This window comes from Primulina huaijiensis, chromosome 1 (assembly GCF_012295235.1).
Source record: "Primulina huaijiensis isolate GDHJ02 chromosome 1, ASM1229523v2, whole genome shotgun sequence".
Taxonomy (NCBI): Eukaryota; Viridiplantae; Streptophyta; class Magnoliopsida; order Lamiales; family Gesneriaceae; genus Primulina; species Primulina huaijiensis.
Window position 1 is genome coordinate 866107 of NC_133306.1, and position 15108 is coordinate 881214.

A 15108-nucleotide genomic window follows, 5' to 3' on the forward strand; every position below is an offset into this window, starting at 1 on the left:
TAATAAGTCCAAATGGTGAACAAAGTCAAAAGTGGGTGGAGAAAACAATGAGCAAACAATAAATCTAACCAATTGACCCCTTCTCTTCTTCACTATACGTTTGACAATTTCGATGCACTGTAACATTCAATTTTTAAGAGACAGGTACAGAGAAATTCACGGATGTTGGTCAAAACAGTTGTACTGAATCTATAAGAAAATTTGAATCATCAATCATTATTCAAAGATGCATGATAATATTGATTTATCTATACTCCAAAAGTTAACTCAAAAAGAAGATTATTCACGTCTATATATATTTCTCAAAAACTTAATTCAGTCGATTTGGAACATCTAACACACTTTCGCGTGTCCAAGAATGAATAACTTTAACGTGAATTTTGCAAGACATTATCGGGTGACTCATAGTACACACCAACACAACAATGAGTCTGGTGTCTCGTATAATGTTAAAATTGTGAACTTTGGCATAACTAAATTTCAAAACCTAGTTCAAAAGAGATGATTGTTCAAGTCTATATATATAACTCTCAAAAACTTATTTAAGCCGATACGAAAAATCTAATTGCATCAACACCAAGTAAAAACAAAAAAAAAATTCCTTTATATAAAATTAATTGCATCTTAAACCCCATGTTTCAAAAAAAAAAAAAAAAAACAAAACAGGCTTAAAACTTTCTATCATATAGATTAAATATGCCTGAATTTTTATTAAATAAAGATGAAATATATTTGATTTTTTAAAAATAAAGATGGAATTTAGAGATTCTATGGCTTTTAAACTTTTCACAATTTTATAAAGAAGTATGACAATCATAAATTACATTTGTTTCTCGATCTTTACATATATACGTATATTTAATATGGTTATATTATATTTAAAAGAGCATCCTGTGTAAAATTGCTGTTTCTCATTTAATTTAATTTTATTAGTTCTAAAAATCTCTGATGAAACTTGATGCAAACATCTACTGAGACGAACCAGGGAGAGCACTTGACAACTCCATTGTATTGTGGTTAATATTATTCAGAAACTAGCAAGAACAAATTGAGCAATCACAAGCCAAATCATAATTCAACCGTTCATTGATTCCCGTTTCTTAGATACGTTCAAACCATTGCAGGAATCGGTTTAGTACATAAGATTGAAATACAAGCGAGATCTACAAACTATTTATTTAAAGTACATGCCTTGATACACTATTCTTCTTAGACGCTTGAAAACCGCCAAGCTCCTCGCTTCGCTTGGTATTGTTCCACTCTACCTTGATTTCTTACTTCGCATTCCCATTCGCGACTTTGCAAATCTAGATTGTTGGTTAAGAGAATCGCTCAATGTCACACAAACAAGGAACCGAAGAAGCTATTTATGATAAATAATAAAGAAAAAACAGACAAGGAACAAGTTTAAAGGATACTCCAGCCGCATCCCTTCACCAGATGTTGAGGAATAAAGAATCGTGCCTTGTAAACGATTTAAAGCCTCTGTTGAGCAGGCAGTATCCTGAGTTATGAGCATTCATTTTCAGTTCATTTCCTCAAAAAAGAGTACACAAAAAAATTAGGAAGAATCGATGACTCTCTGCATTATGATTTACCCCAGTCCATCTTACTGCAACGTACCTGAAAGTCTACAAATGACACTGGAGCTCCATATGTGCTTTGCATCTTCAATTTTAAAAATCCGCGACATCTATATCAGACCAAATAAAGATAAATTTTTTATAATATGCTATATCATCAAATGGACATTTTCTTTAAAAGAGCTTCTACAAACCTCGAAAACACACGAGTCAGCTCTTCCTCTGAGCATGTTGGACCCAAATTAGCCACAAAGAGGGTGGGACACGGAGTATTGTTCTGCAGATATTTTGGAAAAATTATTATTCAGTTGCATAAGCAACCGTGAAAATTGAATTGGAATGGTGTATCGGCATCAAATACCATTATAACCGCATAAAAGGAATTTAAAAAGAAAAACTGCAGTAGCACAACAATCAAAACAAGGGAAAAACTCGAGTTTGGGGTGTTCACTGATGCACTTAGCAGTAAATGAGTTGTTAAAGACATAAAACACAGCAACCAAAAGTAGCATAACTATTTACATTCATTTAGACCCCTTGCAAAATTGGTGAAAAAGATCAAACTTTGATCCCAAGTTTGAACAACATGTGGTACCATCTCAAATTGCTCAAGCAGTCAGGCAGCCCTAACACTTCTAAGTCATCTTTTCAAAGACAGGCCCTTTCATGACCATTAGGTAGATTTTACATAATCTTGTGAGCGGATACAATCCAATTCTTTGGTGACGAACTTTAAAATTGTTCGAGTTTAGGGGGAGTAGGAGCCCATCAAAAGCTCCTATAGAATATTTTACGTTACAATGTAAATTCTTGGCATTTATTCACATTCTATACTTCATAATATCTGGCACATAATTATCGCATAGAAGAAAAGAGTACACTGAATTCAAAAATTAGGGAAGTAACACTCACTGATTTTAAAGCCGCATTCCCCATTCCACCAACACTTCCAAAACTGGAACATAACAAAAAATAAAAGTTAGTAGAGCCACTCCGTTATCAGCATGCTAGACTAGCAAAGACCTCTTAACTCAAGGAAATAGGGCACATTGCAAGTACTTCTGCTTCACCCTAGACCTTTCAGCCAGAAGTAACCATTAAGGTAGGTAAAACTCGGAAATTGAAGTCATCACTTCCAAGTAAAGTTGTGCATGAGTAGTGCAGATGACCTTTGTGTGGAAGGATAACCAATCGTGTTGTAAGCGGAATTACCGATTCCAGGCATGTGAATGCTGTCAACACCTGCTAGTGCCCAAGCGTGCAAACATGTGTAGAGTGAGATCTTAGAACAGTGTCCTCCATGTGACTAACTAGCTATGCCTTAAAAGAGATCAGATGAGGACCATTCAACCAGTAATTTTTTATTTAAAAAAATACGATTTTAAAATATAGATTAAATAATTCTTTAAAGTACCTGTAATTAACATTCTAAACCTCCAAGTAGGGACTGTTAATAAGCACTGCATAATTAACCTAAAACACATTCTTACCAGGATCATAGCTCCTCTCAAAAGTAGAAGATCCTTTTAGTCTCTTTTCTGAACTTTGTCCCTCATCATCTGATTTGTCAGGGTTGTTATTTCACAATATCAGCTACTAGCCAATAATCGATGGGGATTAAGGAAAAAAACAACAAAGGAGATTGTACTCAAGTAGAAATCTACCTGATCTGTGGCGCTTAGACCTAGAATTAGACTTTGCAAGATCAATATACAAAGTAGAACCTTTTTCAAGATCAAATACCATCCCCTGAAAAAAACAATTTCACGGAAAAACCCAAATGATTATAATCCTTAATTAGAATATTAAACATATAACACTCACCTAACTACAAACAATAAATTTTAATAAAAAGGTTCTCTCTTCAAGTTGAATGAAGTCTGAAGTGGCTCTTAACCTCTTAATTGAATGACACGTCATCTATTCTTCACGCCTCATTTCACTTAAAAAATGAATCTCGGTGTTGAAAATAGAAGACAGACTGCAGGAGCCAAGAAAAGGATCTTATACAATATGAAATTTTGGACTATAAAGAAAAATCCAATGGCGGTTCATATATCAAGATAGGCTCGTCATACTCAAACTAAAAGTCATGACAAAACGGATACCACTTAACTTAGCACTGTCCATTTGACTTACCAAAGATTTGTCAACTTAAGCTCTTAACAAAATCTTTCAAAGGGATCAAAGATTTTTTTACTCTTCAATTACAGCATGTAAGAGTCCGTGTTAACTATAAACTTTTTCCAAAGATCTAATATAATATGCATGGGCATCAGTTACATAAAAATGATCTTTGTATATAAAGTTTACACCAGAAATCTTCACAAAACAAGCTAAAGAGTTCGTTCCGTGACAACAGAAGTTTAAAATTTATAGAACTTGCAACTGCCATTATTTAAAATCTAGGAGAAGTCTTACACTCAGTGCATGCAAAGCCATAACTGCTGACTGCTGATCTACAAATGTTGCAAAAGCAAATGGCTGGAAGAAACACACAAATCAGGCATTTTCAGAAAAAAGAGAATAAATTACTGTAATATAACACAAGTCAAGGTTCAAAAAATCAAAATGAAGAAATAATTCCCGCTAATTCAAACTAACAAGAAATAAATCAGTTTGAAATAACGTAATTCCTAGAACACCGGTAGCTATGAAACTCAAATTTTACGGCTGAGGAACCCAGCAGACACATGACATCATATAAAATCAATTTAGCCACGCAAGTTTCCATGGGGTTATGGCATGCCTAAAAAAAATAAAGATTTAAGCAAGACAAAACAAGATCCCAAAAAGGAAGTCCTAAAAGATAAAACTGGATATATATAGACACACACACACACACAAATATCGCAAACGTGATTAAATGAATCACAAACTGGCTCTTCCCGAATTTCCACGACCATAATTTAATCTCATTCACCTATAATTCCTTCTTCTGTTTTCATTTAGCATGCATTGGTAACAAATTCCACAAAATTTCTCAGCCGCTAAAACAAAATCCTAGGTGCCATTCAAAAAACTGGACACAATAGTTAGAATCAAAACGTTAGTTTTTTAAAAAGATAAAAATATTCGAGTAATTAAGCATAAAAAAGTGTGTGCTGAACTACTTCTACGAAGCATAAATCCATGTAAAGGTCGTGCATACCTGACTATTAGATGAGGTAGGCGCGCGAAGGTTAGAGGACTGATATCCTGGGAATTCACGAAATAGATTGTAAATTTCTCTGGGTTTTACATCTTCTGGAAGACCTGCGACGAAGAGTGTTCGCAGCTGATCGTGGGAGGAGTGCGGATAGAGCGGGGAAGCGTAGGTGACAAATTGAGGTTGGACATGAATTGGATGAGATGGAGGTTGATGAGACGTCCCCGGAGGAGGAGGAGGAGGCGGAGGCGGGGTGGGCTGGTAATATGGGTGGTGGATTGGTGGCGCGTAGTAAGAAGTGAGGTCGTCCATGGAGGATGGAGTTGGAAGATCAACGAACCCTAGGTTCCACCAACGTTCCTTAGGAGAAAATAGAAATGGATCCGATCTACACCTGGGCGACCAGGACCCGTTATATCAAATCAAACCTCGTAAAATGAAGAGTTGAACATAAAAGCCCATTTAGATTCCCAAAATCCCTAAACTTAGGGAAAATGCTAATGCGAATTAATCAAAAACATATTTATTATGAACCCTATTCTTGGCTGCTTGGTTTATCTCACCATCCTTTGTTCTTATTGCATATACTAAATAATATTCACATAGATGACAATAGAACGGGTATGACAAAACACGACACATATTTTTAAATTCGACGAGTTCAAGAACCTAACTAAATTTGTGAACCAACTTGATTGCCTAAGCTGTCGAGCTTAATTATTTATCTTGAGCCCTGCACGATTAACGCGCAAACTCATCAAATTTGTAGTGTATAACTCATAATGTTTGCTCGACCCATAATACAAATACGATAAACAAANTATAATCAATAAAGATACTTTAGTTTTGAAGTTGACTTAAATCTTATATATTAATGAAATCAATTTCGTGTTGTTGTTAATTTTTTTAACTAAACATGCCAAGAAGTGCTGAGTCATTTATATTATATATAAAAGAAAAAGATAGATAGATAGATGACGATTTTTCAGAGGACATATAGGTAGCCCACATTCAGTATATAATTGTAATTAATTAAATCCAATCACAACCAATATCGGTTGTTTTTTTCCTTGCTTTGATTTGTACAGCTAATGCAAAGGTTACACCTTACTTGGATAAAAATAATAGCTATAATAATCATGCCCTCAAAATCGAGTTAGAAATTTGACGTTGGTCTGTGGGAGTAAACAAAAATGTAATTTGACAACAATTTATATACAAATTTTGAGAAGGAAAATGATCAATTATCCGCAGGGCCTCCAACATAACAAAAATATTAATTTCAGTAGTTGAATCATTATGATTAATATTATCGTTAAATTTCTATAATTAAATTGTTAAACATATATTTAAATTTTGCAAGTGTTTTAAACCACACAATTATTACGTAATTTAAATAAGAATGACTGAAACTGATTATCGACAAATAACCTCAATAAATACTAGATTTAAATTGGTATTTTGTCTTTGAATATAATTTTACATTTTATTATTTTTCAGCTGCGACTGTTTCGTCGACCGGCCGGCTATTGTTATTTTTTGATAATGGTTTAATTAAACTTAATGTTATATAAATTAAATGAAGGGATTCCTTAAAAAAATGAAAATGGTATAGAGAAGGAAAAGCGACTTTTGGCTTGTAATTAGTTAATGAGTCGCTGCAAACGTACCAAACGTCGTCCACCGACTCCCCTTCAACAACCACTCCCCGAATACATCAAACGCGAACAAATTTATAAATCAAATTAAATATAGCCCATGGAGAGTTACTTCAGATAAATTAATTAAACTAACTTTTCACGAGTTTCCACAATCATTTATGGGTGAAAATGTAACGTCATGTTTATATTAATGTTAGCCCGACGTTAACCACTCAGACATCTTTAAAACTCACGATTTCTCCTTGCAATGTTCTCAGAATCTTGAAAATAGTTTACTTTCTTTGTGTGATATATTCCGTATCATATATTTGCGAGCGTAAAATGAAGAACAATCCGAGCAATGGCACGAAGCTTATACTTCTTCACCCTTACATACAGAAACAAGGAGGTTCAAATCGGCTGTGGCTTCTAGCGATCGTCTCTTTTATAACATTGGCCTTTCTCACCACCTTAATCTACACCAGGGAATCTATAACCACCACAACAACCGCCGTCGCCACCCGTGCCGCCGCCACTCCACCTTTGTCAAGATCCGTTGTCAGGGCACTCGTTCATTACGCCTCTAACTCGAACAGCACCGACCGCATGTCGTACACGGACATGAACCAGATCTCCGAAGCCCTCCGACAATGCTCTCAACGGTGTAATTTCCTTGTTTTTGGCCTGACACACGAAACCCTTCTTTGGAATGCTCTAAACCACAATGGACGCACCGTTTTCATCGATGAGAATCGGTACTACGCTGCCTACATCGAGGAGAAGTACCCGGAGGTTGAAGCTTACGATGTCCAGTATTCCACGAAACTGAGCGAGATGCCGGAGCTGATCGCGGCAATTAAAGAGCAGGCGCATAACGAATGCCGGCCGGTGCAGAATCTCCTATTCTCAGAATGCAAGCTTGGCCTCAATGATCTGCCGAATCAACTGTACGAGGTGGATTGGGATATAATCCTCGTAGATGGACCTCGTGGATACTGGCCCGAGGCGCCGGGGAGAATGGCTGCCATATTCACAGCCGCCGTGCTGGCGAGGAGTAAAAAGGCCAGCTCCGGGAACCCAAAGACTCATATTTTCGTGCATGATTTCAACATGAAAGTGGATAGAATCACGAGCGATGAATTTTTGTGCAGGGAAAATTTGGTGAAATCTAAAGATCGGATGGGGCATTTTATTTTGGAGAGAATGGAGAGTAGCAGCACAAAGTTCTGTCGGAATAGCCATACCCATTCATCGCCAGCTGAAGATTCTTCTTCATCGTCTTGATTAATTAATTTTACTGATGACTTGTTACTGCCTCGATAAAATTGCTGAGATTTATATAATTTAAATTGTTGTAACCATTTTGCTTGTTGAGTTCTGTAAAAATAGTAGTGTTTTTTTTTTTTTTTTTTTGGGATTCTAGAATGCAATTTCTTTTACTTTTTGATAATAATGTAATTTCTTTTATTTGCAAACCTTTGTCAGTATTTAATTCTATTCAATACAAATAACACATCATGTTCAAAATTCTTCTCCTATTAGTATTCATCACTTAACAAGTCTGTTGCAAGACATGGATTCCAACCACTTACACCTCTTGGAGAAAATGTCAATTGACAATCGGATTTTCAAACATTTGTTGTGGATTGTGTAAACGTTAGGGGTCCCAAATGGGTACTCTTGGGCTCGAAAATTGGACAGCCTCTAACAAAAAAGAGAGAAAGGGAAAATGAAACAAGCCCTCGCTATTATAGGATCATTGAGCAATTAGAAAATCTTTGAGAAATTGATAATTTAATATGTTGCACAAACACCAATCATGCTCCAAGTCGTTGCGAAATAGTACACGATTTCCTTTAAAATCCAAATTTTGGATAGATTGTGAATTTGTATGTTATGTGTGAATCAGGGGTCATTCATCCATAAAATTGGAGACTAGATACCCAATCATCTTAAATAATTAATATCGATGTTAAATATACTATACGTGTGCAATGAATATCGCTCGTCCCACTCCAATTAGTGAATGATCCAAACATGGAATCAACATTAGTTCGTAACATCGTGATCAATTATAATGTGTAATTTGGATAAGATGTTAAAAACTATAATTTATTATCGATTCTATAACAAAATATTAAATACTATTAAACAAATATAATTATTTTAAAATACGATATGTTAAAGCTAGAGTGTGCGAATTCATCCACAATCTCGTGAAAATTTATATTTTTTGCGAGATTTATTTATCGATTAGAATATTTAAATTAATATTTAAATCAATCTATATCGAGTGTGTATTTATTTCATCGATTGGATCGCAAACGTGAGATGACGAATGGGCACCTTATGTTATAGTCACTGGTGGGGGATGCTTGTTTGGGTATTACTATTTATTTTGGGGCGAATGTCGCATAAACAGCAGTGTTATTATAAGCCCTGCGGGTGAGTTGGATGTGGCCTGGTTTTTGACAAAAAAAATTGTTGGGAAATAAGAGAGAATGTTTTAAATAATTTGGAGATGGAACTTGCCAAAAGATTAATTTTGAATTTTGAGACTGAACATTAATAATTATGGGTTAAATTTTTATTTAAAAGTAAAATCATTTGATCAGTAGAAAAAAATCCTTAAAGTAAACAAGGACTTCGTTCATTTTAGGGAAAATTACAATTTTAGTCTCGTTAATTGACCTGTTTTTTGTTTTAAAATTACAACTTGTAAAATTTTAGTTTTCATGCAGTAACTAGGATTTTTTTTTTTGGGTTTTGATCTTTTTTGTCCAAAATCACTAAATCTATCAAATATTATTTATTTGATATCGATTCTATTATACGTGACACATGTTGAGAGAATATTCATGTAGAAAGAATAAATATCACATTACTCAATTTCAAATTAATGTGATAAATTAAAGACATGGAAAAATAAAGCAATACGACCCACAATATTTAAGGTGGGAGGGAAAAAAATTTGTGGATTCCTTTTATTTTTGTTTATGTATATTTTAATGTGTGTAATATAAGCATTAGTTTTGTCACATATGCCACGTAGGATAGATTTTGTTCAAAATAAACTATATGTGATGAATTTAGTGGTTTCCAGAAAAAAAAACAAAAAAAAAACTATATTACTCTATGAAACAAAAATTTTACAATTTACATGACTAAAACAAAAAACCAATTTAACTTGCATAAATAAAATTACAATTTTCTTTTCACTCTACAATAGAACATTTATCCAAAAGTATGGTCTATTTAGCATATCTAAAAACAATTAAATAGACTTGAGATAAACCGGATTCAAAATAAACAATAAGTTGATCATAAGATGAATAGATTTGTCAAAAATACCATTATCGACACAAATTGTTTATATTTTTTTAGCTTTCATCGATCAAATATATTAAAAAAGCATTTTTTTTATTTTGTAAATAAGTATGCTAAAGATTAAAAGTTTTTGAATCAAATCAATTGTTTTTTTAAAAAAATTAAAATGTCTCTAGATTGAAAATGAAATATGCATCTCAAAATAAAAAGACTATTCTTTGAAAAATGGTTTTTCGTGACGGAATTACATGAGAAAACAATCTCATGTAATATTTTAGTGTAACAATCGATGTAACAACCAATATGAATTTATCACATGCATTGATTATGAAAAATTTCTCGAATTTGTTAAAACTTTAATTCAAAACAGAAACATAATTTTGTTTTTGATCTCATAACGATACAATTAGTCTTGTATTTCTCGTATCGTATTCTTATATTTCCAACAATAAATATATAATCAAAAGCCGCAAAGGTTGCCATAAATGACAGACAACGCGAAGCTCGGAAGCAACCAGAGAGTCGTGAATACTTGTGTAGGTCCCATTGTAAAACTCTATCATATTAATCACGCAGCTGCATAATTTGACTTTACGTCAATCCATATAATGCAAACATAATTCTATACAATTTCAAACCAAACTCACTCTTAATTTCCTAACCCCCTACCCCACCAAATTACCTTATATTCAATATCATTTTACGCAATAAAATAATTTTTCATGCATTAACTTTACAATACACAGGCAATATCTAACTTTTGCCATTCCAACTCCCAACCCCTTCCGCTTTTAATTTTCTTGGTCAACCGTCCAACGCACAAGCTAAATGCTTCGTCATTATTACTCTAAGCGACATGTTTACCAATATTTCCTTTCATTGTTCAACCATCGTCCTTATTATTAAAACGACAGTTTTTTAGGTTTAATTCAAGAAACAAACGTAGGGGATCCATTCTACGATCCACCGTGTGTAGCATGGAAGTTTTCACACGGATCGGATAAAAATAATTATAATGATGTGATAAGTCAAAGTGAAATCAGAGAAACGATCCTTTTGCACTGTGATTCGTAGAATTTTTTACATGGCGAAGTCTAATATTGGCACTATCTGCAATTATTCTTCGTCATTGAATAATTGTCAGATATATATTTGTTCAACATTAATTATTTACATATATATATATATATACACATATATATCATACTATATAATTTTTTAAAACAATATTCTTAAAAAATAGTGGGAAATCGGATGCCAAAGTTACATATTGAGATTCGAGCCAATGCAAATCCAAGGAAGATTAGTTAAGCATACAAAAGACAAGAAACAAAAGCAAAAGCACACGACAAATTAACTAAACTAAAGAAAGACAAATATCCCACCTCCTTTTTTTTTTTAAAAAAAAGGGGAATTTAACTATACAAGTACCACACATACATACTCACTATTCAATTAGACACAAAAAAAAAAAGATGGGGAATTTAACTATACAAGTACCACACATACATACTCAATATTCAATTAGACACAAAAACAAAAATAAAATTAGAATGGGAATTAATTGTTCCGTCCCACATTGCACAAATCGCATCAAATCTACCACTGACCATACCTTTTTTTTAAAGGAAATAAATATTAAAATATAATACAAGTTGATAATGTCGAAATTCGCATCGTACAAGAAATAAAAGAACTTCACTCCTAACCTTTGGCGAAGTTCGAACAGATGCCATATTGACAAATTCAGCCATAAACCCAAATAAATGTCCAGTGTTAGACATACAAATATTTAGGCAGCCCTTCTTTGGACCATGCATACGTACATATATATTGTATTGTGAATTAAGAAGACTCTAAAATCATGGTACTATTGGTTTCAGCAATGGCGAGAGAATGACTGTGCTGGCCTTCATATGTGACGACTAGCATTGATGGATCATCCAAAGCCCTCTCCACATGTTTACGGGCCGGGCACCCTCGAACGCTACTGCACTTGTAGTAACCTCTGCAATTTTTATTATTATTATTATTATTATTATTAATAACCACAACCTTAACTGATTTTATGTGAAATCTCAAACTAATCACACACATATATATGAAAACTCGATCGGGATGAAATAGGAAACTTTTGGGAAAGGAGATCCCTCAACTAAGCAGCTATATATTGGTAGATTTGGCGAATTTTCACCCCATCTCACGGTGAAGGACGATGACACTTTATATTAACTTGTGCTGTGTGAAAATGCTACTCAATTAGTGAAATAAAACTTGGATTTCTTGTTATATGTTCCCTCAAATTGCCAAAAAGAACATTTGTTTTTCCAGTTACAATATAAATAATGAAGTAATTAATTCGGATCTGTAACATTAACCCCATGCGTCCGGGCACCGCTAAGCTATTGAAAATTTATGAGAGGAAAAATCGTATAAATGTTGCAATAAATGGTTCAAAAATCAGAAAACACTAAGAAAGATAATTTTATTAAAGAGCAGTATCATATATATGTGTGTGTGTGTGTGTGTGTGTGTGTGATTACTGAAATGAAGATGCTTGGGTACCTAGGATGTGGAGAACCTTTGATGGGTTTCTGACCGTATTTTCTCCAGGAATAATCATCCGGTGGAATATCGGACATCTTCATGCTGATCGCGGGAATCCTGATCACCCTCTTTACTCTCAGTTTCCTGCCATTAAAATAAAAATCAAAGCTTAATCTTATGTTGAAGAATTATGAAACATTATGAAACAGACGCTGAATAGTTTAGGTCTTCTACCAAATACTCACTTTCTTTTTGAACAGTGGCAACGGCCGGGGGAGCCACTGCACCCGCCGGATACGACGTTTTCCGACGAAGTGCATTTCCTCTTGAAAGAAGAACAAGATGATAGAGGAGGCTTCCCGGTAGAATTCGAAACCTGAGAAAGACTACCAATCATGTGAAGCACCGAGGAAGACGATGTTTGCTGCTGCTGCTTAGTTTCGGAAAGATCGCCGCCGGTCATCGATGATAAAAACGAATTCCCTCGGGAAACCATCGGCGAGTAAGAGAAACTAATCGTCTTAGACCCCGATTCTTTGACATTTTCCACTCCATTTTTCATCAGAACATGATGATAATATGAAGCCGGGACTTGTTGAATCGGTGTAGGACAGTAAACTTTGGCATAACTTTGAGTTTCTGCTCGAGGGTTTTCCATAACCATATTGGGAATCAGCACAGAATCAGGAGACGAGTCCGGATTATAAGCAGTAGCAGCAGCAGAAGAAGAAGTTAGCGGAGCTCTTCTGAACCGAGCATGGCCGGTTCGCTTCCGGGCAAGAAGAGAAATAACTCTCTTAAACTTGCTCACCGCGACATCCGCCACCGCCGCGTAATCCATCTCTATTTCATCTGGGCTTCGATCTTGCTCCGACGTGAACAGTTTCAAGAGCTTTTCAACACTTTGTAGCCCAGAAGCAGCTTCTTTCGCAGCATATTCTTCTGACTGTGATATAAGACTGCTGTTCGTGTAATTCATCATGAGCTCCACAGCCATGGCCGCTGCCACCGATTAAAATATGCGCTGCTTTTTACAGTTTCTATGTATGTATCCCACAGTAATGTAGAGAAGAGAAGAAAAGGGAACGTTGAACGTATGAAATGGGAAGATAATTTATTGTGAAAACGAAACTGAAGATTGGTGAGTTAATTAAAAATTAAAAAGAAAATAGAGAGGTGGTGGATGGTAAAGTAAACAGTAGGTCACTGACCTGTCACTTTATATGCAACGTCAAATTTAGGTGCGAATAAAGATCACATCTGCACCCTTGGATCATATTACTATATCGAATCTCGTGCGACAAGAATGGCTGACAAATACAAATGCAACACTTTTTTTTTTTATTATTATTATTATATTAACATCGTCATCAAACATTCTCATTAGCTATGGATGAATATTAATTATCTAAATTAAGTTGTTTTTTCACATTTATTTTGAAATAAGATGTAAGATATCTTTTTTAATCATTTTTATTCAAATTTTCAATAGTCTACAACTTATTCTACTCATTTCATTAACTTGTCAATTTAATATATGTCGGATTAGAATCGTGTTTGATCTCTTCTTTACATGACCAAACCATGTCAAATGTCTCTCTCTAATCTTATCATCTACGGAAGTACATCTAAATAGCTCACGAACTTTTCATTCCTAATTTTATCTTTGTGTGTTTTGTCACACATTATCTTTAACATATATATATTTGCTACCGTCATCTTATGCATATGTAGTCCTTTAATGACCAAACATTACGAGCCATAAAGCAAAGTTTGGTCGATCAATAGTGTTTTAACATTTTCATTTTAATCTCTCGAACATCTTTTCTATCGCATACGATTCCCAATGTCATTCTCAATTTCATTCATCGAGCTTTAATCATATGGTTTATATCATCTGTGATGTCCATGGGTCCTAAATAAAGAAAAGCTTGACGTTCTGGGACTTCTTGACCATAAATCTTAATTAGAATATATCTTATTCATTTAAATTCAAGACCAAACTTTTCCGTCTTTTAACGACTAATTCTAGAGGTGATTCTAGATACCAAACAAAGGCATAATTAGTGTTTTTGTTTCAAATTTATTTATTACGTTGAGGCTAGGCAAGTTGGTCACAACTTACGTTTTAAGATCGAGACAAGAGGAAAAGGAAGAAACTACGCTTCAAATACTTTGACCTTTTAGGTGTGAGGTGGGGTCCAGTTGAAACATTAAGAATCGGTCTTACTATTCCGAAATTTTAAGTGAGATAATGCATGCAAGATTCTATTGAAAAACTATAATATTTATTAGTTTAATTAATTAATTAATTGATTGAATCTTATATATAAATTTTGTAGGATATATAATATAATATTTAATTAAACGTTGAGAAATTAAGAAAGCGAAGACGTCAACCCTGTGAGCCAAAGGCGTCCGGATGTCGTAAAAAGACGTATGGGAAATTGGATGATTGGTTGTTTGTGTAGTGTGACAATGCTATGTTTGACTTTGAATAAATTGGACTCGGAATCACATGCCTCCATTTATCAACTCCACTCTTGTCTTTTTCCTCTTGCTTTCACATCCAATTTATTAATTTCCAATATAAACTTTACTTTATTCACCTTTTAATCCTATGGGAGATATTCCTCGTGGAAGTTTAGGAGAATTTGGAAAAATTATTATCCAAAAATCCCGATTAAATTTGTAGAATATGAGGGTCGTTTGTTTCTAAGAAAATTTTCACTTCAATTGCATCACTGGAGTGAATTTACCCTCTTTGAGCATTTTAAGAATCATTCGGTGGTCGAGTTTAAATGATCAAGTACTCGTGTGACCAGATTTAAAAGTAAATTATTATACCATATGAATAGTGAAA

At 34.2% G+C, this 15108-nt stretch overlaps 3 protein-coding genes across 3 annotated transcripts; 1 reads left to right on the plus strand and 2 right to left on the minus strand.

The window, feature by feature from the left end:
- Window positions 1-1048: 1048 nt before the first annotated feature.
- On the minus strand, window positions 1049-5200 carry LOC140974253 (uncharacterized). Its single transcript, XM_073437618.1, has 10 exons — window positions 4735-5200; window positions 4005-4067; window positions 3248-3332; window positions 3074-3142; window positions 2753-2825; window positions 2496-2538; window positions 1778-1860; window positions 1624-1693; window positions 1419-1504; window positions 1049-1307 (listed from the first exon to the last, which is right to left on the minus strand). The coding sequence occupies exons 1-10, from the start codon at window positions 5041-5043 to the stop codon at window positions 1262-1264; spliced, it is 927 nt and encodes a 308-aa protein (XP_073293719.1). The 5' UTR covers window positions 5044-5200; the 3' UTR covers window positions 1049-1261.
- A 1319-nt stretch (window positions 5201-6519) lies between these two features.
- On the plus strand, window positions 6520-7884 carry LOC140978263 (protein IRX15-LIKE). The gene has a single exon (XM_073443194.1). It carries the CDS (start codon window positions 6714-6716, stop codon window positions 7653-7655), a length of 942 nt encoding a protein of 313 aa, XP_073299295.1. The 5' UTR covers window positions 6520-6713; the 3' UTR covers window positions 7656-7884.
- Window positions 7885-11177: 3293 nt separating this feature from the next.
- Window positions 11178-13393, minus strand: LOC140974261 (probable WRKY transcription factor 15). The gene is made up of 3 exons (XM_073437629.1): window positions 12491-13393; window positions 12264-12389; window positions 11178-11706 (listed from the first exon to the last, which is right to left on the minus strand). Exons 1-3 carry the CDS (start codon window positions 13240-13242, stop codon window positions 11544-11546), a joined length of 1041 nt encoding a protein of 346 aa, XP_073293730.1. The 5' UTR covers window positions 13243-13393; the 3' UTR covers window positions 11178-11543.
- Window positions 13394-15108: the final 1715 nt, after the last annotated feature.

What these genes read in the sequence shown, in the direction of transcription:
- LOC140974253 (XM_073437618.1), bottom strand. Translation starts at nt 5,043, where the DNA reads ATGGACGACCTCACTTCTTACTACGCGCCACCAATCCACCACCCATAT. An exon ending in CTACCTCATCTAATAGTCAG is followed by an intron (nt 4,068 to 4,734) that starts GTATGCACGACC and finishes TGTTTCTTCCAG; the next exon opens with CCATTTGCTTTTGCAACATT. An exon ending in GGTTATCCTTCCACACAAAG is followed by an intron (nt 2,539 to 2,752) that starts GTCATCTGCACT and finishes GTTATGTTCCAG; the next exon opens with TTTTGGAAGTGTTGGTGGAA.
- LOC140978263 (XM_073443194.1), top strand. Translation starts at nt 6,714, where the DNA reads ATGAAGAACAATCCGAGCAATGGCACGAAGCTTATACTTCTTCACCCT.
- LOC140974261 (XM_073437629.1), bottom strand. Translation starts at nt 13,242, where the DNA reads ATGGCTGTGGAGCTCATGATGAATTACACGAACAGCAGTCTTATATCA. An exon ending in TGCCACTGTTCAAAAAGAAA is followed by an intron (nt 12,390 to 12,490) that starts GTGAGTATTTGG and finishes TTTTAATGGCAG; the next exon opens with GAAACTGAGAGTAAAGAGGG. An exon ending in AAAGGTTCTCCACATCCTAG is followed by an intron (nt 11,707 to 12,263) that starts GTACCCAAGCAT and finishes TAAAAATTGCAG; the next exon opens with AGGTTACTACAAGTGCAGTA.